Here is a 28000-nt window from a genome sequence, read left to right on the forward strand (position 1 = left end):
TTTGTGATATTTATCATTCATTCATTTATTCGATTAGTTGAAAACGGCCCCAACTAAGGAAGCAGAAAGCCCATAATCCATGGGAAAACAGGCTGGGAAGTAAAATTTCAAGAGTGGTCAAGGTCCAGCCCAAGTCTCCACAGGTTCGCTAGGCGTAAAATGGCACCCTGGACAATTGCTGAATTCAAGGCTTGGGCTGAATGCTTTTCACAGGATGACCCTAACAAACACAGTAGTGCTGAGGTACTCAGTAACAGAGACCCCCCTACTCTGGGAATCTCCTTGATCAGGGCTCTTTGCCTCCCGAGGAAGAATCAATTGTTAGGTGTTTCTGCAGTCCACACTGCACGGATCAGTAGTTAACGCTTCCACCATCCAGATGTTCAGGACTGACAGCTTCCTGAAGCTCACCCGCTGACACCAGCTTTCCGTCTGCCACTGGGGCAGAGATCTGGGCTACCAATGTGAAGACTGGACTTCTGCCAGGCTGCCAGCTGTTCGCCATGGACTTCAGGAGCTCAGATGGCTTTTTAACTGCACCACGAATGTTCCAAGTTTAGTGGAGTTCAATGTCCACACATAACGAATGAGTACAGGTGTCAGCAATGTCAGCCAGGTCCGCAGTGGGGAGAGGAAAAAGGCTAGAGTGCCGTAAGTCACATGAAGAAAGTAGCAAGAATAAACCTGCCACATGTACAGGAGAAGCATAAGCAGGTAAATGGATATAATCTTCCAGTGTTTCCCTTGGTGGAGATGAGACTTGAAGCTGTAACCAAAGCACCGCTGTAGCAAGCTCCAACACATGTAAGCCATCAAGGGGATGTTAAAAAATACCAGCTAGAAAAAGAGACAGAACATTAGCTTACCACCACGCCCTACGAGGGGTCTAGTCTCATTATAGTAGCTTCTACTAATAGATCTTTAGTTAGGTGTCCAATTGCCTTTTCTTGGAGGATGGGGTGATAGGGTTGGAATTCGGGGATTTACATACACTAGGCAAGCACTCTACTCCTGAGCTATGTCCCAGCTCTTATATGTCTGATTTTTAATGCATTGATCATACCTGCTTATAAGAGAACAGTTGACCTTTAGCTAACTGTGTATTTGTGTGTCCTCTTGTTTAATTAAAAGTAAGTATCACTTATGTTGATGCCCCTATTGTAATACAGATATACTGTGATACAGATATACACCACAAGTAGATAAACAATAGTGCCTACACTGGAACTGAACTGAGTAGTCTGCACAGGCATACAACAGAGCATATACTCTATGTGCATACACACACACACACACACACACAATAGTGCCTACACTGGAACTGAACTGAGTAGTCTGCACAGGCATATAACAGAGCATATACTCTATGTGCATACACATACACACACACAGACACACACACACACACAGTAGTGCCTACATTGGAACTGAACTGAGTAGTCTGCACAGGCATATAACAGAGCATATACTCTATGTGCATACACACACACACACACACACACACACACACACACACACACAATAGTGCCTACACTGGAACTGAACTGAGTAGTCTGCACAGGCATATAACAGAGCATATACTCTATGTGCATACACACACACACACACACACACACACACAGTAGTGCCTACATTGGAACTGAACTGAGTAGTCTGCACAGGCACACAGCAGAGCGTATGCAACCAATCTGACACCCTCTTCTGGCATAAAGGTGTACATGCAGACAGAGAACATTAAATAAACAAATAAATCTTTAAAAATGAAAGAGATGTGTGACTAAGAACACTTGCTGCTCTTATAGAGGACCAAAGTTTGAGCCCCAGTACCCACAAACACTCCCAACAGTCTGTAAACTTCAAAACATGGCATTTGAAGCACTCTTCTGACCTCCCAAGGTTCTGAACTCACAAGATATCATGAACATACACACAGGCAAAATACTCATGCACATAAAATAAAAAATATTTAAAAGAACTCATTAAAGACAAATATCTATGTATGCATATATATTATAGACAAACATGTATGTCTACAAGGAAGATAGTTATAGATTGTGTTAAGTTCAATGAAGGAAATATTCGGATCATGAAAAGATAACCAGGAGAAAGATTCCTTGGCGCACGAAGGGCAGCAATGAGTCAGCTGAGGCAAGAACATTCTGAGAGGAAGAAACAAATACCAAGTCCAGGATTGGGAGAAGTCTCAAGCTCTTCAAGGCAATACTGCCGATTTCTGAACCAGGAAGATTGGAAATAGAACCACAAGATAGGGATGGAATTAAAGTTGTGTGTTTACTTTAAAGGAATTAAATATAAACTTATTTATCAGTGTTTTCTAAACAAGAACACGGGAGAGGATGTGCCGTAGTGTGTTCCATGAAGACAGAGCCGCCTATCCACCGTGTTCTTTGCTAAGACATACTTGGAAGCTCAGCACTGTTTTTGTACAGTGAAGTTTTCCTTAAATGACACTCACTTTCCTTATATATCTATTTTTTTTCTTTTCATCCCTCTGAAGCACTTTTCCTTACCATAATCAGTTTTTACAACTTGAAAATGTAAAATTTATTTTGCCATAAGTCTCTTATTTCATTTTCATCAATGAAAAAGTGCGATGAAAACTGGGCATAGTGGTGTGCACTTTTAATCCCAGCACTTGGGAGGCAGAGGCAGGTGGATCTCTGTAAATTCAAGGTAGCCTGCTCTACAAAGCAAGTTCCAAGACAGCCAGGACTATGGAGAGACCTTTACTCAGCCTAGCCCCCCAAAAGAAAGCACAATGAAACAAATTATAAGAACCCTGGATGGGCAGAATGTATTCTAAATGTTTACAGTTACTCCGTGGCTTTTTGTCTAAAAGCAAATGCAGATATTATAAAAGAGGGAGAAGACAGGAAGTAGGCAAAGCGTCGGCAATTGGACTGCCCTGCTGAAAAGTAAGAGCAATGACGCATGGTAATTGGAGATCCCTGTCACAGTTAGTTCAGCAAGGCCAGGATGTCCTAGGGATTTCTTACCTGCATAATTCCACTTATAAATGTTAGACCACCTTGCAGGAAATGTCCATCAACAAATATCCCAAACGAGAAGCAGCAACCCCATTTGCCGTCAATTATTTCACCAACAAACCATGGTCCTGAGAGAGGAATGGGCAGAAAAGCAGGACATTAAAAAACTATGAATCTTTCCAGGCATGGTGGTGTATGTTTTAATCCCAGCACTCAGGAGGCAGAGGCAGATGGATCTCTGTGTGTTTGAGGACAGCCTGGTCTACAAAGCAAGTTCCAGGACATCCAGGGCTACATAGAGAAACCCTGTCTTGAAAAATGAAACAAACAAACAAAAAACCTATGGGTCTAGGCCAGTGTGGTCACTTAGTGGGTTCGGGCACCTGTCACTAAGCCTGACCACCTGAGTTCAGTTCCTGAGACACACACAGTGGAAGGAGAGAACTGACTCTTGCAAGTTGTCCTCTGACTGCCAAATACACACTGTGGCACATGTGCCCACACATATAGCCATGCACAGAAAATAAAATATGGTGGTTTGAGAGAAGGTGGCCTTTCAAGGGAATGGCACTATTAGGAGGTATGGCCTTGTTAGGTAGGTAGGTATGGTTTTACTGAAAAAAGTGTGTCACCGTGGAGGTGGGCTTTGAGGTCTCGGATATGCTCAAGCCATGCCCAGTGAGACAGACCGCCTCCTGTTGTCTGCTGGTCAAGATGTAGGACTCTCAGCTCCATCACCATGTCTGCCTGCACACTGCCACGTTGCACCATGATAATGAACTAATCCTCTGGAACTGTAAGTTTCCCCATTAAATGTTTTCCTTTAAAAGAGTTGCTGTGGTCCTGGTGTCTCTTCACAGGAACAGAAGCCCTAACTAAGACAGAAGTTGGTACCAGGAGTGGAGTACTGCTGTGATGGCTTTGTTGGGAGGAATATGAACTTGGGGAATTCGGGTTAGGAAAGCATAATGCTTTAAGAGCTGTTTAATGGGCCATCCTAGTAGGGATATGGAATACAGTGGTGCTGAGTGTGATTTGAACTGTGGGTGCCTGGACCAAGAGGTTTCAGAGAAGAAGAATGAAAATATGTAGCCTAGAGATTGTTCTTGTGATATTTGGGTAAAGAATGTGGCTGCTCTTTGCTTTTGTCTGGAAAATCTGCCTGAGGCAAGAGCTTTGGATTAATTCCATTGGCAGAGGGAAATCTCAAAACAGCCTAGGATAGACTCTGTCACGTGGTTACTAGTGGTAACTCTGATAAAGATTTATAATGAAAAGGAGCAAGCTGAGCAAATAAAAATACAAAACATACAGATTGAGAAAAGGGGCACCAGGACGTGGAATAGAGCTGAATCCTGTGTTTAAGGAGATAAACGGATTAAGAAATGGAATAAAGGGAGTGGTGACCTCAGAGCAAATTCCCACTCAGCTAAATTAAAGAAAAACTCGAGCCTGACGTGGTGGTGCACGCCTTTAATCCAGCACTTGGGAGGCAGAGGCTGGCGGATCTCTGAGTTTGAGGCCAGTCTGTTCTACAGAGTGAGTTCAAGAACAGCCAAACTTAGACAACAGAAGATTAAAAACCTTATGAGCATGATAGTCTTTCCAGAATTTACAAGCCACATGCCTATTTCAAGTACATCATAGACTGATAGGATTTCATAATCCAGAAAACTGTAGAGAAAATAGCTGGTTTTTATTTTTTGGCTTTAAATTTCACTTTTATTTCTTTAAGTCTTAGTTGGGGCTTCTATTACTGTGAAGAGACACCTTTATAAGAACAATTTTTAAAAAGGAAAACATTTAATGGGGAGGTTTACAGTTTCAGAGGTTTAGTCCCAGAAAATGATTTATGAGGAACTCATATGCCACTTGTTATACCTGGAATATAAATTATTTGGTTGCCAAAATTCTCAATATATTCTTTAGCAGAATTCTCTAAAATCTCGGAGTTTATCCTTTACTTACCAAGCACTGTGTATAAAGTCAGCAACAACACAGAGTAGTAGAAGATGTTAATTTTAGTCAATATATGAAGGGAAAATGTGGTCATATTTGCAAATCCTGGAGGCTCTAAACAGAAGAAAAGAATTAAAAACCTGGTAAACACATGCAAAATTAATTTCTCTAAACCTTTTCTAGAAGATTTTCCTTCTACTCTAACACTAATATATTGAATTCTCATATAGATTATGAGTTTAAATGACAGACACACTTGCCAGAGGTCTACAGTATGCTCTTTATCCTCGGGTAGATCTGAAAGATTCTGCCATGTTCAGAGGATGATCAATCAAGCTATGACTCTTTTCCATAGGATTCAGTATTCAAGCAGTGCACAGACTTCTAAAAGCTATATCAAATATAAGTATTTTCCATGTATACGACACGTTCTCACTTCACACAGCCCTCCCCATCAGTGGACAGACAATACACACCTAGGGACAACTCATGGAAGGACACAGAAGGAAGAAGGCAGCCATTTGCAAGGCAAGGAGAGAAGCCCTTGCTTCCGGGGTGGGGAGTCTTGATCTTGGACTTTTAGCTATAGGATTTTGAGAAAATGATTTTGCTGTGGTTTGGGCCAACTATGGTATGCTTCTATTTAGGGCCTAACAAACTAATATACATCTTTACTTTAAAAATGTGCTCATAATTCTGTTCAAATACTTTGAAACTAGATTCTTTGAATCTTTTTTATTCATATATAATTAGTCACATATTAATCATATACCATATATTATTCATATATTACTTCCTGACTGCAGTTTCCCCTCTCTCTACTCCTCCCAGTTCCCCCACCACCACCTCCCCTCCCTGGATGGCCAGTAACCAGAGGTTGGATATCCCTGAGACCTAGAATAGAACCAAACACAACTGGTAGAAAAGAAAGTTAATGAAATAACTCCTAATGATATTCCACTATACTCATAGATTCCTTGTATCTTAAAAGGAACACATTTCTTTTAAGCCAGATAGCTGAGAAGGTGGGCTGTAGCTATTAAAGTAATCAATCAGTCAGGAAGAATATGCTGATATGTAATTTTAATGCTATTTTAAAATTAGTAATACAACCTTAACCCTCCAAGATTTAAACGTTAACAGAAAAGCTCTATGAATCCAGTCCAGAGGCTAGCTCTTGCTTCTCTCTTTTGGATGTGACATAAAATAGTACTCTCTAACCTGGTTGCTTTAGAATCACCTAAACACTTAGGAGTGGATTTCCATGCTGCTGCTCCTATACTCCAATCCAGTTAGGTTAAATTGACCTAGGAATCTATATTTTTAATGTCCTTAGGTGATTCTTCTTTTCCTTTTCTTTCATTTTTTTTGTTTTGTTGTTGTTTTGTTTTGAAATTCTTACTCTGTATTGCCGTCTGATCCCAAACTCACTATATAGCCCAGGACATCCTTGTGTTCATGGTAATCTTTCTGCCTTAGCCTCTTGGGTGGTAGGATGACAGCCATGAGCCACAGCACACCTTGCTTGGGCCAGACTAAGTCATCAAGAATGCAAGGAGGACAAAAGGCTGTCCTCCACCCTCTCACTACAGCCTAAGCAGAAGCAGATCAGGACCAAGTAAGATCGCAGTAAAGGATGGAAACAGTTGGAAATCAGGGAGAAAGGTTAGCTAGTTGCAGATCCATGTTTCAGCTCTGTAAACCAATAATCAGCATTAGGACTTTGATAGGAACATGTTTATAAACAGTTTCACTAGGAAAAGCAAGAGTGGAAACACAGATGACCCTTTTGTTTAAACACACTCCTGGGGCGCTTCCAAGAGTCACTAAAGGCACACTCTCCAGGGCTGTTGCCCAGCGCGACTGACAGCATATTATCTAGGAAGAAGTAAGCAACAATTATGGCAGGTACCAAGGAGGCACACAGAATCTTTCTCCTGTCTTGAGACTGGCCTCTAACTCTAGATCCTCCTCTCTTCACCTCTCTTGTGCTGGGATTCTATGCACATGACACTCAGCGTGGTGGCATGTTGAGTCTCCATGACTTCCTTAACAAGGGTGACATACATCTGCTATGCTCAAGGCATCAAGGTAGGTGTTAGCATATGTGTTATTTAGGATGGGTGTTAAAAACGACAGACACAGGTAATCACCCTTCAGGAGTCTGAGATGAGACAATTGTAACACCAGATCATTTCCTCCAGTGAAGGAAATGGTTAAGAAGAGAAGGGGAAAAAAGTCTGGTTAGGATGTGGGACTTTCTCGCTCACTGTCCTCATTTGAAAATTCACCTTCTAATAGTATTAATAATGATCAATTAATTCTCATTATTCATCACTATATTACAGAGACAGCACAGGGAAAGACATCTCTCAGGAGAGGTAGCGAGCACCACAGGCAGTCACCCTCATAGCGACTCCATAGCCTGCTGGGGGTGTCATTCAGGATTACACATTGCACCGCTTAAATTTTACCCCCTCCCCAACTTTTGAGACAGAATGTCACTGTGTGGTCCCAGCTGGCCTTGAACTCACGGAGATTCATATGCCTCTGTCTCCTGAGTTCTGGGATTAAAAGCATGTGCACTATGCCCAGCCAAATTCTTCCAAGGTTGTATTAGTGCCTTATTTTTAATTGTTTGAATTAATTTTTTTCTATTCAAAAATATTTTAAACATAAACTTACATTAAATAGCTATTTATAAAAACAACTACTTAAATTAAAAGTTGGCCATTTTGAGTTATATTGTGAATTTGCCATATTTTGATTAAATCACATTTTATTGCCATATACTGGGGAGGGAAAGAATTATTTTTCAAGATAAATATTACAGAAAAAATAATGGTCATCTGAAGAATGCACCTCACAGAGTGCAATGAAGACAGTTTACACTGCTTTGTATCTTTGCTAATGAGAGTGTTATGGGAAACTTTCAAGTCCTCTGAGAACAAAGGGAATCATGGGTACTGACCTTTAAGCTCTGGGTATGGTAGATATCTGAATGTAATCAGGATGGTGAGCTGGGTCAGCACAAGCAACACAAACAGGACCCGGGCCTGCAGAGAAAGAGACGCTGATGTGAGCAGATATGCTGCCACAGCTCCAGGCGAGGCTTTTAAACTGGCTTCATCAACAAAAATGTAAGTGACATAGTAAGAAATATGCATTTTAATCTATAAATTCCTTGCTAATAACTCCTAAAACCTTTATAATTTTATAAATGATAACAGGAAATAGTAGAATGCTTCCTCATAAAATACTTGGTTGTAGCCCCCGGTTCCTCAGACAGCTCTGGGGTGATGAGCAGAAGGAATGTCACCTGTGATTAATAAGAAGCTTTAGAAAGCCACCAAGGATAGGGGCTAGTTGCTAGATGGACCAGCTAAGCGCTGAGGGCTGGCACTGTGTCCTTATACCATTCCCCTTTGTTCTCCAGGGGAAAGGGCGTTGAATTCATCACTAAGGGCCAATAAATTAACCAACCAGGCCTACACAGTGAAACTTGCATAGAAACCCTGGCTGAAGGGTTCCAGAGACGACTGGTGACTAGCAGGAGTGCTGGGTGTGGCATGTGCCTCATAGGATGTGGACGTTCACATTCAAGCCTCTTCCCTGCCTCTCTTCTATCTGGCTGATACTGAATTTTATCCCTAAATAATAAACCAGTAATAGTAAGGAAACTGTCTTCCTGTGTTCTGTGAGCCATTCTAGAAAACTACTAAACCCAAGAAAGGAAGTCTTAGGATCCTCCAATTTACAGCTAGTGCATCTGAAGCACGGGACATTCTGGACCTGACTACTGTGAGGAGGGAGGGAGGAAGGGAGGAGGGCTGAGCCTTTAGCCTGTGGGATCTACACTATTTCTTAGTAGTCGTTATGAGAATTGAGTTAAATTCTAGAACACCCCAATCAGCTTCCATGGAGAACTAGAGAACTATTTAAGCCAGAAAGCCCCACACATTTGGTATTTGAAGTGTGTGAAGAAGGGGAAACAGGGTTTTGTTTTTAACATCAACAACAAAATACTCTGTAATAAAAAATGTGGTTAAAGAGAACTAAATAAATATCTGATTAACTGATAATATCATGAACTGCTCAGTATTGCTTTTTCTCAATTTACTTGAACCAATATTCGAGGTTCATTATACCTGAAGAGTAATCTGTTTATTTAAAGTTGGATTTGGGGCAGGGGTAAATTGTATACCACAGGGTTAAATAAACAGAGAATGCACTTTCTCTCTCTCTCTCTCTCTCTCTCTTTGGTTTTTCGAGACAGGGTTTCTCTGTTCTGGAACTAGCTCTTGTAGACCATGCTGGCCTCGAACTCACAGAGATTTGCCTTCTTCTGCCTCCCAAATGCTGGGATTAAAGGCATGCACCACCACCACCCAGCTGAGAATGCACTTTCTGACTTCAAAAAAAGAAGTCATTGATTTAGAACAGCTCCTAAGAAAAGACATGAAGTCTGGGAACTTGTTTCTCAGTGTGACTCCATTACAGACCATCACTGGAATCACCTTAAGCCTATGTGGAATGAATGCAGGGTCTCAGACTCACAGAATCGCACCTGCAATTAGTAATATTCCCAGTGGTTCATACACGCACCCAAACTGCCAAAGCTTCATCTAAGTAGCAACTAAAAATCTCCCAAAGATCACTCTGGTTAAGTCTTTGGCTAAGATAAATATCTGTTCTTATCAGTTTAAGAATCTCCCAAATAAGCCAAGCAGTGGTAGAACACACCTTTAAACTCGGGAGGCAGAGGCAAGTGGATCTCTGTGAGTTCGAAGCCAGCCTGGTTTACAAGAGCTAGTTCTAGGACAGGCTCCAGAGCTAAAGAAAAGCCAAAAGAAAGAGAGAGAGAGAGAGAGAGAGAGAGAGAGAGAGAGAAAGAAAGTCAGTCTTCCAAACAATTGGGGCAGTGGGGGCAGCGGCCCCACATGCCTTTGATCCCAGCACTAGGGAGGTAAAAGCAGATGGATCTCTGAATTCAAAAAACTTTAAATTAATGAAAAAACCATCATCCAAAAATTGTAATGATGAAATGCAAATACCCATTATTCATTTTTTTCAAAAAGCACAATTATGCATGTAATAAAAGCAGATTGAACTGTGTGGTGGTGGCTCACATCTTTGATCCCAGCACTCGGGAGGCAGAGGCAGGCGGATCTCTGTGAGTTCGAGGCCAGCCTTGTCTACAAGAGCTAGTTCCAGGACAGGTTCCAAAGCTACAGAAAATCCCTGTCTTGAAAAGTAAAAAAAAAAAAAAAAAAAAAAAAAAAAAGCAAATTGAAAAAAAAGAAACAAATTATTTAAATATTATGTATGTAAGTGTATACCCTAAAGCTATTTGGGGAAAGTAAACTTAAGGAAGGTTTCAATTATCCTCAACATTTTACTCTGTATCATTTGTGTGTGTGTGTGTTGTGTTAATGTTCATGACAAAGAAGATTTCATGGATTGTCAAATAATATAGTCAGGCACAGTGATGTGTACTTGTATAATCCATGTACTCAGAAAGCTGAGGCAGGAGGATGGCTTGATCTCAAATATCTAAGGCTACCCTGAAAAAAACACAGTAATACTTGGCCTCAAAAATCAATAAAGAATAAAAATGTACACACATACATACAACCTAATATAAGAAAATAACCAAAAGAAGTTCTTGAGGGCTAAAGAGATGACTCAGCAGTTGAAAGCATTCACTGGCTGTTCTTCCATAGGATCCAGGTTTGATTCCCAGCATTACAACCATCCAAAATGCCAGTTCCAGAGGATCTGATGCCCTCTTTTGACCTCCAAGGAAATCAGGCATGCATTTGGTACACAAACATACATGTAGACAAAACACTCATACACATTAAAAAAATAGGTAAATCTTTATCAAAAGAAAGAAAAGAAACGCCTGGCTTGGTGAGATCTTGGTGAGATGACTCAGCAGTACAGTCACTTCCCAACAAGCTTGATGACCTGAATTCAGTCCTTAGGATGGATCCATATGGTGGAAGGAGAGAACCAACCCCAGTGGGCTGTCCTTTGACCTCTACACACATGTCATGGTACATACATCCCTATCACATACACATAAAACATTGTATTCTTATAGATAAACAGTAAACTTTGTTTTATAAGGTTTGGTTTTCTTGACACATAACTGTATTATTTAGAACTTTGCATTTACCATTTCCAGTTAAAACAAAGACTCACCCACAAGTAACATTTTATTGACTTTACTTACCACAATGTAGTGGTCAGTGAGGAGAATAAATGATGCCAAAGGATCAAATTTGAGATGCGTATTCTCTTTAGCAGAAAATATGTGGTGAACACTCTTACTTCTTCCAGCAGAATCCTAGTTAAAAACACAGCCAAGAAGCCACTTACAGGCACAGCAGCATGTGCAGGTTCTGACTATACACCTGTTTGCAGTTTCTCAACGACAAAGGTTTCCTGGGCTTGAGGACCCGCCTTGTCTTCCCACACTAAACCTGAAGGCTGAATCTGAAGGAGGTGGGGTTGAGGGGCTGCACTGAGGAGAAGCAATGGTGGAGCTCAGACAGTAAGAACAGAAATGAGAAGTAAAGAGCAAGAGAGTGGGTCACACCTTTAATCCCAGAACTTGAAGCAGAGGCAGGTGGATCTCTGAATTTAAGGCCAGGCTTGTCTACCTACACAGTGAATTTTAGTCAGAACCTATTTAGTGAGAGCCTGTGTTTAAAAAGAAGGAAGAAAAGAAAAGGAAGAGGGGGAGAAAGAGAATAATGGCTCGGTTGGTAAAATGCTTGCTGCTGAAGCAGTCCCCAAATTCAATCCCCGGAATCCATGCAAAAAACCAGAAATGGGCTGTAGAGATGACATAATCATGAAGAAGGGTTTGGATGCTACCACACATAACAAGCTTGGTGTCCTGCAAATGCCTTTTCACACCAGATCTGAGGGAAATGACACAACTTCTTCTAGATTCTGTAAATATACAGGCACACATATAGACTTAAACAAATACATACTTCTGTTACCCCAGTCCTAGCGGGAGGAGGAAGAGAGATTGAGTCCCAGAATTCACTGGCTGGCCAGTTTAGTCATATCAGTTCACTGAGAGACCTTGCCTTCAAAGATAAGGTAGGGATTGAGGAAGTGGACTTCAGTGATTGAAGCTCTTGTGCACAAGTATGAAGACAAGAGTTCAGATACAGGGGGGTTGGAGAGGTGGCTCAGAGGTTAAGAACACTGGCTGCTCTTTTGTAATGAGATCTGGTGCCCTCTTCTGGCCTGCAAGGACATATGCATAGATAGATAGAAGATAGATGGATGGATAGATAGATAGATAGATAGATAGATAGATAGATAGATAGATAGATAGATAAGAAAGAGTTCCGATACCAAAAACTCATATAAATTAAGTGGGTATGGTGGCCTGCCTGCCTCCAACTCCAAACTCAGAAGTTGTAAGTGGGATCCTCAAGCTAGCTAGGGAGACCAGTGTTGTGGAATATTCCTTTACACTGTGTGAACATATGTCACTATGAATGGTTTAACAGCTAGGCAGTATTTTCAGGGCAGAGCGAATGCTGGGAAGATGAAGGTGGAGTCAAGAAGAGATACCAGGAGACACAGAGCAAGCAGCATGGGCAGTACAGAGTAAAGGTAACAGAGCCATATAAGAATATAGATTAAAAGATTTTGGTTAATTTAAGTTATAAGAGCTAGTTAGAAACAAATCTAAGCTATCAGCTAAGTTTTCATAATTAATAATAAGTCTCCACATAATGATTTGGGAGCTGGCAGGCAGGACAGAAAAAAACGCCTACAGATCAGCCATATCTGCATGCTCTGGCTTTGATTACGAGACCCTGCTTCACTGAATAATAAGGAATATTGCATGATATTTTTTGATTGTGTTCTGACAAAGCTTGGTTGAAGTCAGAGGGCAGAGCTAGCCACTAGTTGACCATAGAGGTTTGGAGGACTGTAGACAGACAGGAGACAGGAAGCCATAAGACGGGGCTGAGAAGGGATCTCAGTCCTTTGGACTGTAGAATCAAAGAGGCAGGAAGCAACTGGTGGCTGCTCCCAGTGCTCTGATCTTTCAGGTTCTTACCCCAATATTTGACCCCCGATTTTTTTAATTGATGAAGATTAATTAGATTAACGCTTCAATGGAAGAGCAAATAAGGATGATTCCCAGCATCAACCAAGGTCCTTCACATGCATGCATGCACACCTATATGCATGTGTTCCTGTAACCACATACAGACATGCATAAACACACATACATACTGCATACATACATACAGATCACATATATGAAAATGGGAGAGAATTTACAAAATAAGGTGAAAAGGACAATAAAGCAGAGGTGGGGAGAGGGTCTACATGGTAAAAGAAATGGAAGATATTGCCAGGTGGTGGTATTATACACCTTTAATCCCAGCAATCAGGACAGGGGCAGGTGGTTGAGACTGAGGCCAGCCTGATCTATAGAGAGAGTTCCAGGACAGTCAGGGCTAATTGTTATGTAAGCCTTGTTTGGATTCTGATTTGAATCAACCAAATGTATATGTGTGCACACATATGTGCACACACACACACACACACACACAAGCAAACATGCATACGCATGTGTATTCATACAATCATGCCTATCTAATGTAGTGTATTTAAATTGGACAGAACTTGACCATTAATGAGTGGAAGAACCAAGCTACCTGTTTAATAATCAATCAGTAGATTGAATTTTTTTGAGACAGTATCTCACTGTAGGAGCCAGCCATGATAGGCTTAATAGAAACAGACCACCCAAAGAAAGTTCTTTACCCAACCATTATCACCTGCCAGTGTAGGACATAGCCAAGATAAATATAATGGAGGCCTGAGTCTCAGTAGTTTACCCTGAGGCAATACCTGGTTGCAGGAAGAACCACAAACTGAGTTTACCTGAGCACCACCCCAGAACAGACCATCCAAAAGAAATGCCTAAAGTTCCAACCCTTGTAGATAGGATCACCTGCCAGCACACACTCACCAGGACACCCCTAGACAAATGTCAGCCAATCAGGGGTCCTGAACGTTAGAAGTCCCTCACCCCCACTTTTACTACTATAAAACCCCAATTCTAACTGACCTTGGGGCTCTCTGATTATTCCAATACGTTGGACATACAGAGAGACTGAGTTTGCAAACTTGTATAAAATAAAGGCTCATTGCTTTTACATACTCAGTCTCCTTGTTGGTTTCTGGGGGACTTTGTGGATCTGGGCATAACACTTACCATATTACCTGGGCTGATTTCAAATTCATGGTCCTCTTTTCTCAGTCTCCTGAGTAGTTAGGATTATATATATGTGCCACCTAACCAGGCTTTAGCAGATTAATTTTTTAAAGTCATGCATGTAAGATTGAAAACAGATCTGTGATTGCCCAGGGATAATGATGGAGGAGGGGATCTCAAAGAACAAGAAAACTTGGGGCCAGTGAGATGGCTCAATGGGTAAAGGTGCTTGCCACCAAAAGCCTAAACCTGAGGTAAATTCCCATGACTATATGGTGTATTTAAAGGAGAACAGACCCCCGCAAACTGTTCTCCAACCTCTACACTTGCATCACGGTGCCTGTAGTTCTCCCTGCCTGGACACAGAAAATAAATACATAAAATGTAACTTCCAAAAGAGCACGCTAAATATCCTGTGTTCAAACTTTATTTACTGCTTATCAAATTTGTTTACTACCGACTGACTAGCAATAAAACCCAAATCAGAGTTCACTGTGGCGAGAGCCCAAGCAATAACAGAACAAGTTAAAACGACAATTTACCTGGACGGATACTTCTATGGTGTGTGTGCCGTTACTGTAGTTTTTAGGGTTCCACTTCAGTATGAAGATAGGACCAGACATGTGAGTAGCCTGGCCTACATTAGCTCCATCAATCTTAACGGTGACGGAAGTGATGGGGGATGAGGAAAAGGCCAGCACTCTGGGAAGAGAGCATGTAGAAGATGCATGATTTCAGTACAGGACATTGTTCTCAGAGAACAACACTACTGTAACCTGAGGACACAGAGTGCAGGCGGGGCCACACTGCACAACTGCAAAGACCTTGACCTTGTACAACTTGGCAATGAACTGCTAAGAAATTAGCTGGGCAGAGGTGGCATGCCTTTAATCCTAGCACTTGGGAGGCAGAGGTAGGCGGATCTCTGTGAGTTCAAAGCCAGCCTGGTCTACAAGAGCTAGCTCCAGGACAGGCTCCAAAGCTACAGAAAAACCCTGTCTCAAAAAACAAAACCAAAAAAACAAAAAACAAAACCAAACAAACAAACAAAAAAAGAAATTGAGACTATTGTTTTTTTTCTTTCTTTTGTAGTGTTAAGGACATGCTAGGCAAGTGTTCTACCACAAAATTATACCCCACACTCCAGAAACTATTATTTTTCAGAAAGCAAAATCAGTTTCTTCTGAGAAATCTACCTAGAATAGACTAAAAATCCTTTCTGAAGAAATTCCTGAATTCCTGGTTTTACTCTTAGGAAGAGAATGCCTATTAATCCTATGTCAAGCCTATAATTCATTCACTTGGCTCCTGATGTACTACCCAGAAAACACAAGTTATAACCAGAGCTTTTCGGATAACACCTAGTGCTGATATCCAGATGTCATTAAAAATATGACTGAGTAGTTAAATTGGGGTGTGCTCTCTGTGCACAGAGAAGACAGAAATTTGCTTAGTCTGTGCCTTATGGTGAGAATAATATGAAAACCTGTCTCTCTGGAGCCTGCTTGTGAAGGGACGCTGGAGGTGCTAACGGTAGCTCTTTAGAAACGTCTCTCCCAGAGCTGTGACTCTGGACTGCTTGCCTGTCTGCCTCAGCCTCTCAGATGCTGTCACCACACCTGGCTTAGATTATTTTTCAAAATAAAATTGAAAAAATACATATATTTTAAAAAGCGATCTTACATTTGAAAGATGTTTTCCAAAAATAATGTCTCATTAGAATTCTTTTAACAAACATTACCAAAGTCATACATAAACTATATTTTGAATTTCATCAGGATTATACAACCTATTCTTTTGGCAGGTTATTCAGCAAAACAGGGGGTGGGGGAATCCTGATGTATAATACAAATGTCTAAAAGTAGGATACGTGGGGCTGAGGCTGTTTTGTGGTAGAGCAGCTGCCTCACTGGAATACTGAAATGCCCAAAAGTAGCTCTGTCCTTTTTCAGCTAGCTCCCTCCTGTGCTTCACCCCACACACCCAGCTCCCCAACCCCCACCAAGCACATCCCACTGAGCAGACTAATCCCAGGCAGCTATGGCATTGTTTTAATGAAGGGAACTGAAGGCTTTGCAACATTTGACCCCCTGCTTGCTTGCCTCTGCTAGAGTACAATTGTGGTTTTGACTTATAAACCCTACTCTCCTAGAGTTCTTCATAACAGAAGCCTGCCCTCGGTCTCAGGCTTAAAGAAAGGGCTCTCATCTGTCCTTACATTTGTGGTGGACTGCAACTTTCTGCTGTGGATTATAACATATAAGGCCTTAATTTGATTCTCAGCCCGGCAAATAATTAATAAAAATGAATAAATAAGTACAGATTATAAGGTAATATGTTATGGTTGTAGCAATGTAAACATGTGAATAGAAAAACTGGAATAAAATATACAAAATAATAATTGAAAGACCCTAATAAATCCAGACTCCTCTAGCAGAAAGAATAGAGCCAAAAAAATCTAGCAGGAAAAATAGAACCAAAAATCTAGCAGGGAGAGAAGAACCAAAAATCTAGGTTAGCTGGTTCAGTGACTCTGTTCCAGGAGCTAGCTGACCATAAAGTTAGATTATAATCTTGAGAATAATCTTGAAAAACAGGGAGTTTCCCCCTTGGGATTATCACTGGTATTTTTGGAATTTTCCAATGATCACTGGTATTTTCGGAATTTTCCGAAAATGACACCCTCTCTTTGGGTTGTGGTTTCTTCCCCTAAGTATCCCCTCTCACAGCTACTCGGGGTCGATACTCCTGCGTGGGAAATGAGTTTCAGGCCCCAGTGTACTGGTTTCTGCCCTGTCAATAAACCAGTATGATTGCAGCAAGGACGTCTCTCGTGAGTTCCTAGGGGGTCATGTTATCCCAAGATTTGAGTAAGAGTCTCCCAGCTCCGGGGGTCTTTCATAATGATTGGCTAAAGAGTTTCTGGGTGATTTTAAAAGATTTTATCATCTTTTTTAAAAATTACATTTTAGGGGATTAGAAATAGTGGTAGTGTTCTATACCTATATGGCCTGTTATGCATGAGGCCCCGGGTTCAAGTACCAACTCCCAAATTATTTATTTATATATATATGTATGTGTATATGTATATATGTGTATATAATATATGCACACAGACATATATATGTATGTATATTGAATGGGATGAAACAGTGAACAGTTTATATGTGTAGGTTGTTGACAAAATCAGAAGTGGGACATTCCCTAGCTTTTACATGGGAATAGAATCACAATGACTTATTCTTCACCCGTTTCAATGTGAAAGTAAATTCTGAAACACTGAAGCATACCTGATGTGTGTTGAGTGGAAGAGCCTTTCTAGTGGTTCATGTTTGGCACAACTATAGAGGAGTGATTTAGGGTTGGTGATAAGAACCACGGGCCACTTGTCAAAGGTTACGTCCGCAAAGCTAAAGAGGTCGTGATCAAAGGCAAAGATCCGGTACCTGGAGGCCATAGAGAGTAAGGGAATTTAGTTACTTCTCATTCTAAGCTTGAGTGGGCTAAGAATGTAGTGGTGGAGTGCTTGCCTAGCATACAGGGAACTCTGGGTTCCAAACCCAGGTATGACACTCACGAGGCAGAGGCAGGAGGATCAGACATTTGTAGTCATCCTGGGGCTAGATAGTGAGCTACAAGGCTAGCCTGGGCTCCAGGAGACCCTGTCTCAAAAAGAGAGGAAGAGACTTGAGAATAAACACAGAACAAATGTAGAAAGCACTGATGCAGGGTGGGGTTGCTCCAGGCTCTTCCCTCTTCCCTGCAGCTTTGTCTTCCCCACCTGCGGGTCAGCAGGACTCCCACTGAGCCAATGACTCGAATATGTCCCACAAAAAGGCCCGCACTCTCTGATTTTAAAGTAAAAGTTTTTTGAATTAGTTCACTTTATTCTAGACAGCACTATTACACTATTATTTTGAACCAGGGGTGTACATCATAAGCCCAAGATCAGGTATTCTTCATTCCACCAACAATGCCATATCAAGCATGAACTCTCATTTAGTTGAAGAATTTAAACAGCTATGACAGCAATAACTAGAATGTCAGGCACAAAATTCAAGGGAAAAAAAATCTAGTTCCAGTGCACCTGAGAGTTTGGTCCACAAGCCCACACTGATAACGTTTTTAATGGTGAGTTTGGACACCGTTAAGCTCTTTCACAACTCTTCCCCCCCCCCAATTCTTATTAACACTGGAGTTTAAAACTCCAAATTGTGGTGGCTCCTATCTGTAGACCCAATCCTTGAAAGGATGAGTCAGGAGGATGGTGAGGCCAGCCTAGGCTAAAGAGTAAGTTTTAGGCTAGCCTGGGATGCAAAAAAAAAAGGGGGGGGGAAGGAAAAAAAGAAAGAAAGAAAAGAAAAAGGGAAAAAAAGAAATAAAAAGAAAAAAAGCTACACATAGTTGTGCATGCCTTGGTCCCGGCACTCAGGAGGCACAAGTGTTTCTACATCGGCCTAGTATACACACACAGCCAGTATCAGGCCAGTTAGGGGCTATGTGCCTCAAAAGGAATAAAAGAAAGAAACAACCCTACATTCTAATAGACATGCCTTAAAATTTACATGGCATATTGATGGTAAACATCAGTGCTTTGGGGGCTGGAGAGATGGCTCAGTGGTTAAGTGCACTTGCTACTCTTGCAGAGGACCTGGGTTCAGTTCCCAGCTCCCACACGGTGGTTCACAACCATCCTTAACTCCAGTTCCAGGAGATCTGTTCCCCTTCTGACCTCTGCAGGCACCATGCATGCACATGGTGCACATAAACACATGCAGGCAAAACACTCACATAAAATGAAATGAATACATCTAATAAAAAATAAAGTAATTAATTTAAAAAAAATCACTGTTGTAACAAGGTTTTACATAATGGAAAAGATTGCTAGAGACATATTAACTGACAGCTTGACAAAACCTGGAGTCACCTGAGATGGGTTTCTGGGCATCTGTGGGGGGAATATTTTGATTTTGTTAAATGAAGAGGGAAGAACTCCCACTCTCACCCCATTGTGGGTGCCATTTCCTGACTGGTTCAAGGATGACGTAAGTGAAGGGAGCTGAGCATTCTGCTCTCTTCCTGACTGTGGACATGATGTAATCAGCAGCTTCAGACTCCTACTACCTTGATTTCCTCAGCAGGATGGACTGTCACTTTGAGCCAGAATCAACTTTCTCCCCTAAATAGCTTTGTCAGAGTGTTTTATCACAGCAACAAGCAAAGAAATTGAGACATGTGTGTGAATTTAAAGAAACAAATATTAGCCTGGTGGTGGCGTATGCCTATAATTTCAGCACTCAGGAGGCAGAGGCAGAAGGATTAAAGATTAGCCTGGGCTACATAGTTAGAACTATTCTTCAAAATAACAAACCAAAACAACAGAATTATCATTAATTTTTCCTGGGATAACCCATCATATAAGAAAGTGTCACTGTTTTAGCAAAATGTGTGTAAACTTCATTTCTAGGGAGGCTTCCTTACCTTCTATTGTCTTTCCAGTCTCCCACCTCAAGTTCCAAAGTGCCTGTAAAGTGACGAGTGTGCAAAACAGGCATCAGTCCACCAAGAGTGTGGAGGTGCCCACACAAATAAGCTGTGGCCGAACTAAACAACGAAAAATAAACAGAATAAATGAACAAAGACAACCTGTGTGCCAAATCAATAAGAAGGTCTCTTTAGAAAAACAAGTGGATTCAGCAATTGGAAATAAGCAGTTCAGGTTCTGGAGGCCTGCCTTACCTCATAACTGTCCGGATCCCTGGGGACGGAGAAAGGATAGTAGATGTTGTAAAGTGTCCAAACCAAATTGTCTGGTTGCTCTGACTACTTTTCTTGGAGAACGATAAGAGTTCCTCCATCTGTTTCTGAAATGGGAGAAAAATCCAATGCCAGAGAGGTCAAACATTTCCCCTAATGTTTATAACAACAATCACATTGTCTCTGTGCCTCAATTTTAGTAGGTCATGACCTAAATAGATCTCTATCAGTTTGAACTGTGTTCATTCACTTTATAATTCATTCTGAGATGACTGCAGTGAGCAGAGCAAGCACCATCTGCATTTGATGCATATGAAACTGAAGAATAAGTTAGTCACTGTTTTCAGGGTTAGGAGTGTGGCTCAGGGGTAGAGCTTTTGCCTAGCAGCAAGCACGAGGTCCTGGGTTCAATCCCCAGTGTCAGGAATGGGGGAGAATAATTATCTCCTTAGTGAGGCAACTAATCTTTTTAGTTTTGTATACTGCTATATCACAATTTCCAAAAGAAACACTAAGCCAAAAGTCTAAAACATACACATATGTTATATGTCCACCGACAAACCTAAATGTCTTAACATCTCTATTCAATATAGTCAAATATTAGAAACTCCAACAAAATAAAACACCCACATAATGGAATACTCAGCAGTAAAAAGGGAAGAGCTACGGATGGCCACAACCACAGACACACATCTCAGAAGCATCACACTGAGACTTAGAAGCCAAACCCAAGAATGCATACTGTAGGATCACATTTACCTAAAAGTTTAGAATAAATAAAACCATGCTGATAGAAAATCAATCACTTGTACCATCAGAATAAAGACAGATTCTACAAGAAAACTTTCTAGTGTGGTAGACAGGTCCTAAATCTTGACTGAGAGAAAGTTAAAACAGGATATACATTTGTAAATTCTTCAAACACTTAAAATTAGTATATTTTATTGTATTTAAAGCACCTCATGACACTGATTTCAAAACATAATTTGCACGTACAGAATATGTACTTATAATATCTATAACATACATATGGTAATGAATTTCCGGGCCTTACCCTTTCTAATTTGGTAAAATTGGGGTAAGACTAGGGAGACTCAGGGGCTGGAGAGATGGCTCAGTGGTTAAGAGCGCTGGTTGCTCTTGAAGAGGACCTGAGTTCAGTTCCCAGCACCCACATGGTGGATCACAATCATTTGTAATTCCTGTTCCAGAAGATCTAGTGCCCGCTTCTGATTCCCATGGGCACTGCATGCACACAGTACACAGTATATATGTGTATATATATATATATATAGGCAAAACACTCATACAAATAAAACAAAATAAAAAAATCTAAATTAACAGAAGACCAGGGATTCTGCATTGGGTAACACCACAATTGATTTTTATGGACTTGATCTGTGCACTGTATATTTAAAACTCTATTCTAAGAAAAAAATATTGTTCACCAGCTCACTAAAGGCACTTGGTGATTAGGAAACAAAATATAACTGTATTCTATATTCTTTACTTCTAGAACCTTCACATAACTCTGAACCTCTTTCAGTGCCTGATGAACTCTGCATTTGCCAGTTTTTTGAACTGGTCACATGCTCTGATACTAACTGACACACCCAGGAACTTGCTTGATCTTAGCTCCTTTTACTCTTCTAAGCAGGTGAATGTGTCTCATGTAAGAGCATGTGCTCATCAAATAAAGAACTGGCATTTGTTGTGATAAGACACAGATTCTCAGGTTCTTAGCCTTGCCAAAATGTTTAAGTTGTTCTCTGATTAGAAAAATATAGACCACTAAATAATATTGGCAACAATGTAACATATACTAAGCTATAGGCCTTGTAGCTTGCTGAATATAGCCTATACTTAATACACATTCAAAAAACATTTGCTAGATGAATATATAAAGTGAGGTGCTCCCTTCCCAACTTTTGGGATGAGAATAGAGACAGCAGTAACAATTCTGAAGCAGCTAGTAGCTTACAGACATATCTGTAACCGCAGTAAAGTTTTTCTTGAGCATATCTAGATAAGAACGTGTTTACTTCAGGTAACTAAACAGTCCAAATATACTCAAGAAAAAATAAAAACAGGTAAGCTAAAAAGGGAAGTGAATTTTTTCAACTCATACCTCATCTAAAATTCCAAAGAAATTATAGGGTCTCTTAGGCCCTGGCCTTTGGGTGGCATCCACAGAGATGAAAGAATAGTTGCCAAAGGGAGTACTGTGCACATAATGGAAAGAGCCGTCCTTCCGCACAGCAGAATATTTCCTAAAAGATACAGACAGAAAGGCTTTAGTGCAATGATAGAAAGAGTGGGCTTCATGTTAGAATAGTAATAAAAGCTCATCAAGAAAAGACTTCTAGTCAAGATAATACAATCTCTGGTCTGGACAGAGACCTAACATTCCAACTGGACTAGGCCAATCACCTGACCACGGGACTACCCCTAGGACGGCAGAATCGCTTTAAGCCATGCTAAAGAAATATGACTTTTTTTCATTAATTAATTTATTGGGTTTGGGTGGGTTTTTTTCTTTATTCTTTTTTTCTTTTCTTCTTCTTTTGTGTGTGTGAGAGAGACTTAAGTCTCACTGTGTAGCCCTAGCTGTCCTGGAACTCACTATGTAGACCAGGTTGGCCTCAAACTCAAAGAAATCTGCCTGCCTCTACCTCTTGAGAGCTGGGATTTAAGGTGTGTGCCATCGTGCCCAACTTGCACAAGGCTCTGGGGTCAATATCCATTACAACAAACACCTGGAGAAAAACATGGGACTCTTTATTAAAAATCTAGCGTGGCAACTATTCTGCACACTCAAGTTTGAAAACCAACGGAACAGACCTGCAACCACAGCCCATCTCTTAAGAACATTTCACTCCCTTCCCAAGGCCTTGGCTGTGTCCACCCTGCAACGACCTCTACCTTTCCTGACTTCCTGTAATGATTCGCACGTGAAGCAAGGCAGCATTTCATCAGCCTTTCCTTCACGTTCTTTTCTAATGCTTTCCTGACACATCTTCCCTCCTTTAAGTATTACCAGAACATAAGTTCCTTGAAGGCAGGGGCCATTTGTTAGCACTAGCTCTTCTATCCCTGAGACCACACCGCTAGTGAAGAGCTCTTCAAGAACACCTAGTGCTCGATTAAACAACAAAGCATAATAAATCTCCTCAATAGCAGGAACTGAAAGTGAAATTGCGACCAAAAGAAGTATCCCAACACACTGAAACTCAGAGACTGCTTCTAACACAGAGGTTCCCAGGTGAAATCATGTCATGACATATGAAGAAAATGTAATGTTTATATTAATCGGAGGAAAGGAAAAGCAATCATGGGTGACCATTGGTCTTTCTGGCCACTCCAGAGGTTGACAGTATCTCAGTTATCTGAAATCCCACTGACCTCAGCAGTCCACCTACTCACACCACTCCAAATGACTTCTACTTTGTCCCAGTTGTAACCAAAGGAATTAAAGGAAGCTGGGTGTGGCGGCTCACGCCCCTAACCCCAGTATTTCTGAGGTGGAGGCTGGCAGATCTCTGTGAGTTCCAAATCAGCCTGATCTACTTAGTAAGATTCTATTTCAAAAAGAAACAGAGAGAAAGAGAGAGAGAGAAAGGAAAAGAGAGAGCCAAGCATGGTGGCTCAAGCCTATACTTTTAGCATGAGAGGCTGAGGCTGGCAGGAGAATTAGAAGTTCAGACCCACCTGGGGAACATAGCGAGATCTAAAAAGAATGAAAGCAGAGAAAAATATTTTTAAAAAAGGACTGATTGTAACATACATGTAGATATGTGCTCACGTGCACGAATGCATGCGTACACATGCATACATGAAAGCTCATTTTCTAAATTATCAAAAATTCATTTTTTAAGGCTGCTTTATTTTTTTATGATTTATTTATCTTTATTTTATGTGCATTGGTGTGAAGGTGTCAGATCCCCTGGAACTGGATTTTCAGACAGTTGTGAGCTGCCATGTAGGTTCTGGGAATTGAACCTGGGTCCTCTGGAAGAGCAGTCAGTGCTCTTAACTGCTGAGCCATTTCTCCAGCCCTCTCAAAAATTCTTTAAACAGAAATTTCACCTTTTAAAAATGATTTCATTTGCTGGGCAGTGGTAGTGCATGCCTTTAATCTCAGCACTCAGGAGGCAGAAACAGGCAGATTTCTGTGAGTTCCAGGCCAGCCTTTTCTACAGAGTGAGTTCCAGGACAGGCAACAAAGCTACAGAGAAAGCCTGTCTTGGAAACAAAGATTCCACTCATTCATTGACTGGACTGACCCTCCTTCTGACAGACCCTACTTAGTAGTCTGCACTGTACTCATTCAGGTACCTGTAATAATTCGTGATGCTCTCCAGGCTTGGAATGTTATATGCATCTAAAAAAAAAAAAGCAAACATTCACCTATGCAAAATAGAAAAATGCAAACATATCAATGACATAAAAACACAGCACTTTCTGTAACCCTTTAAATGACAGAGTGTCGCTCAACTGGATATTTTAAGAGCAGTAACTTCACCAAACTCAGATTACCTGGAAGCTTTTAAGGCACCTAATATACTGAAGAAATAGTAAGTACTTTGTAATTTTGTTTAGAACAAGTCAGTTTCAAATTGTAAGTCTACACTGTTGTTGCTGCTTGTCTGGAACTTGCTAGGTAGCTCGTGTTGGTCTCAAACTCTCATTCATCCTGCTTCAGCCTTCCTTATGTTGGGAGGACAGGCATGTGCTACTATACCCATCTTGTTGTTCTGTTTTCATCATGGGGTTACAGAGGCAGAAAGAAATGAATTCTACACATTCATAACAAGTGCTTCTAACAGAGTGTCTAGTCCAGGCTGGCCCGGAACTCCCTATTCTAGAGAGAATGACCTGGAATCTGTTGTGAGGTTCTTACCTCTACCTGAGGAATGTTGCCACACCCAGTACACAGTTCGGGGGATCAAAGCAAGTGCCTCATACACACTAGGCAAGCACTCTACCAACTAGTTGAGCTAGCTTCTCAATCTCAGGTCTATGGATTTTGACAAATACACAGTGGTAAATCCAAGACCTCAATCAAAATATAAAGCAGTTTAATCATATGCCAAATTTTCTTAATGCCTTTAAAATCAGTTTCTCCTTCTACCCCTACCTCTGGCAACTACAATCTGTCATCTGCCTATAGTTTTATCTTCTGAATGTCATATAAATGGAATCATACAGTATGAAGATGTAGATTTAGCTTCTTTCACTTAACAAAATGTAGGGTTTTTTTTTAAACATAATTTTTTGGGTTTTTTTTTCAAGACAAGGTTTCTCTGTAGCTTTGGAGCCTATCCTGGAACTAGCTCTTGTAGACCAGGCTAGCCTCGAACTCATAGAAATCTACCACCTGCCTCTGCCTTCCGAATGCTGGGATTAAAGGTGTGCGCCACCACCACCCAGTTTATGCCATAATTTCTGAAGAACTCTTTCTCCTTTGTAAAGAGGAAAACATCATACTAACTTTCACCTGAAAGGCTAACAGCAACATCTAAATGTTTTAGATTCTCTTTTTGGTTTTTCAAGACAGGATTTCTCTGTGACTTTGGAGTCTGTCCTATAACTTGCTCTGTAGCTCAAGCTGGCCTCAGACTCACCGTGATACACCTGCCTTTGCCTCTGGATTTTCTTTTTTACCTTTCTTTTGTCTTTTTATCTTTTGAGACAGGATCTTGCTATGGAGCCTGACCGACCTACAACTTGCTATATAAACTATGCTGGCCTCAAATTCACAGAGCTCTACTTGCCTCTGAAATTTTAATATCATATGTTATAGCTGTGTATAAGAGATGTGGCCTTTAGCTGGGTGGTAGTGGTGCACACCTTTAACCCCAGCCCTTGGGAGGCAGAGGCAGGAGGATCTCTGTGGGTTCGAGGCCAGCCTGTTCTACCGAGTAAGTTCCAGGACAGGAAAAAGCTCTAGAGAAATCTTGTCTCAAAAAACAAAACAGAACAACAACAACAACAACAAAAAACCCAAAACAAACAAAAAGTGTGGCCTTCATTATATCTAACTTTACGTTATTAGTTCCCATTTTATAACTTTATAATCTAAACTAGAAAAATCTATGTTTCTGAAGGGAGTGTGTGTGTGTGTGTGTGTGTGTGTGTGCGCGCGCGCGTGTGTGTGCAATTTTATTTGACTCTTGGCTTTTACCATGATTTCCTTTGATATCCAGCCACTTGGTTTTTTCCAAGACTCTTGTCTTCTTCAGAATTCTCTGGTAAGTTTGCCATTCTACCTCATGCTGTCTGGATCCCAAGTGTTCCTTTGTTTTGGCATCTGTCAGGTCTCCTGTGGGTTTACACAGAATTGAACTGCAATGTAAAATAAACTCCGGGGGACTCAAACAAACAAACAAGCTGAAGGAATACAAATTCTTCAACTACTCAGCACACATACATAAAATCAGTTATGAGTTCACATATGTCCAAAGTGAGCCACTTAAACCAACATGATTGTCTCATCAAGGGCTCTATTATCAAAAGTTAACAAGTGTTTATGTGGTTATTATGATATTGAAAATGATTTATGAAAAAAGCCAAAATTTCTTTGAAAGCAAACAGAACACCTGAAGCAGGGGCTTATTTATTATCTGAGGACTGATACCTCATCTTAACAGTGGACGTATTTCATTAGAGTGAGTGACAACTAAACCATCCAATACAAAAACACAAATACACCTTGGACCTTTTTCTCTGCCCCAAATTTTGGGAGTACATATTCATAGATTGGAAGAGTATAGGAAATGCAGTTAGAAAACTACCAAGGGATGAAGTAACTTGAATCCTTAAAGTAACTGAAAACATAAGGTTAACCTCTTTGTACAGAAAACGTTAAGTCAACAAAGGAAAAGTTTTGATTCCTGGTTAAAGGGCTTTTCCTAATTCTCAAATTCAGTGGGACATCAGCCAGTACATCATCACCATCAACACACACTCAACACACATACACACACACTCAACACACATACACACACATACACGATACACACACTCAACACACACACACACACACACACACACACGATACATATATGGCAGACAACACCTAGTCATAAACACATCACATGCCTTATACCTACTGCTTTGAGAAAACTTTGAGATGGCAAAGCATTAGCCTGAATCCTGACTCTAGTATCAACTGGTAAAGGCGATTACAAAGTCCCATTGCCTGTAGCTCAAAGGGCTTCCTGTCAGCTGAGTCCACAGCGTTCCGTTCCTAACACCCTCAAGCCAACAGTTGCTGCCCATTCTACCATCAAGAACTACAGAACATCACCGCCACAGCACAGCACAGCACAGCACAGCACAGCACAGCACAGCACAGCACAGGAATCCCCCCTACCAGTGGCCAGGACAAGAGCTGGTTGAATGATGTCAATGGTTTCCGAACAGAACTTCTCTAAGTCCAAGGCTCTGCCAGGATCTTGAAACCTGCTCAGGTGAATGTCGGATATCTGTCAAAAGCAGGCATTGGACAGAGACACACAATCTGAGTCAGGAATGACAGGGGTGGCCCGGCAGCTCTCGGGCGCGCGGAAGGGAAAGAAAAAGCCGCGCCACGGAACCCCGGGAAAGGAGCTAGCAGGGCGCTGACCCAGAAGTCGGAACGCGACCGAGGCCCCCTGCTGGGCTGGGCTGCCCGCCCCAGCTCCTTCCCTTGCCTCCCGCCGCGTCACCTGCAGACCCCAGAAGACGTTGTGGGCTTCGGATCCCGGGGCGGGGTGCGGCCTCTGAGTGTCTCGGGGCTTCGGCAGCGGCGAGGGCGGTCCGGCCAGGCCGTAGTGCTCCAACAGCAGGGCTGCCAGCGCCGCTGCCGCCAGCCCCGCCACCACCCGGAGGGCCAGCACTCCCGCCATCGCGGCGCGGCCCCGGAGCGCTCCGGCCCGCACTTCCGGCCTCTATGGCCGCCTGCCGGCCGCCGCCACCGCCACGGCGGCTCGTCGCTTCAGCCCCGGCCTCCGCGGCCCCGCCGCCC

General features: G+C 41.6%; 1 protein-coding gene across 3 annotated transcripts; it reads right to left on the bottom strand.

Annotated features, from left to right (window-relative positions):
• Tmem62 (transmembrane protein 62) lies at positions 1-28000 on the bottom strand. 3 transcript variants are annotated; one of them, XM_085696363.2, is made up of 14 exons: positions 27702-27996; positions 27368-27479; positions 26177-26314; positions 24328-24373; positions 22121-22262; positions 19975-20099; positions 19717-19839; positions 17526-17681; positions 14778-14937; positions 11206-11319; positions 7939-8023; positions 4977-5081; positions 3018-3136; positions 1-837 (listed from the first exon to the last, which is right to left on the bottom strand). In XM_085696363.2, the coding sequence occupies exons 1-14, from the start codon at positions 27879-27881 to the stop codon at positions 511-513; spliced, it is 1932 nt and encodes a 643-aa protein (XP_085552489.1). In that variant the 5' UTR covers positions 27882-27996; the 3' UTR covers positions 1-510. The 3 variants fall into 3 exon arrangements, with proteins under 3 accessions (XP_085552489.1, XP_085552490.1, XP_085552491.1); XM_085696364.2 differs by lacking the exon at positions 17526-17681 and having other exon boundaries at positions 27702-28000; XM_085696365.2 differs by lacking the exons at positions 22121-22262; positions 27368-27479; positions 27702-27996 and having other exon boundaries at positions 26177-26249.

Source organism: Myodes glareolus, chromosome 10 (genome assembly GCF_982192425.1).
Source record: "Myodes glareolus chromosome 10, mMyoGla1.1, whole genome shotgun sequence".
NCBI lineage: Eukaryota > Metazoa > Chordata > Mammalia > Rodentia > Cricetidae > Myodes > Myodes glareolus.

Coding starts and splice junctions, on each gene's coding strand:
- Tmem62 (XM_085696363.2), bottom strand. CDS start 27,881: ATGGCGGGAGTGCTGGCCCTCCGGGTGGTGGCGGGGCTGGCGGCAGCG. Junction 26,315..27,367: donor AGCTCTTGTCCTGGCCACTG/GTAGGGGGGATT, acceptor GTAAACCCACAG/GAGACCTGACAGATGCCAAA. Junction 8,024..11,205: donor TCACTGACCACTACATTGTG/GTAAGTAAAGTC, acceptor CTTTCTCTGCAG/GCCCGGGTCCTGTTTGTGTT.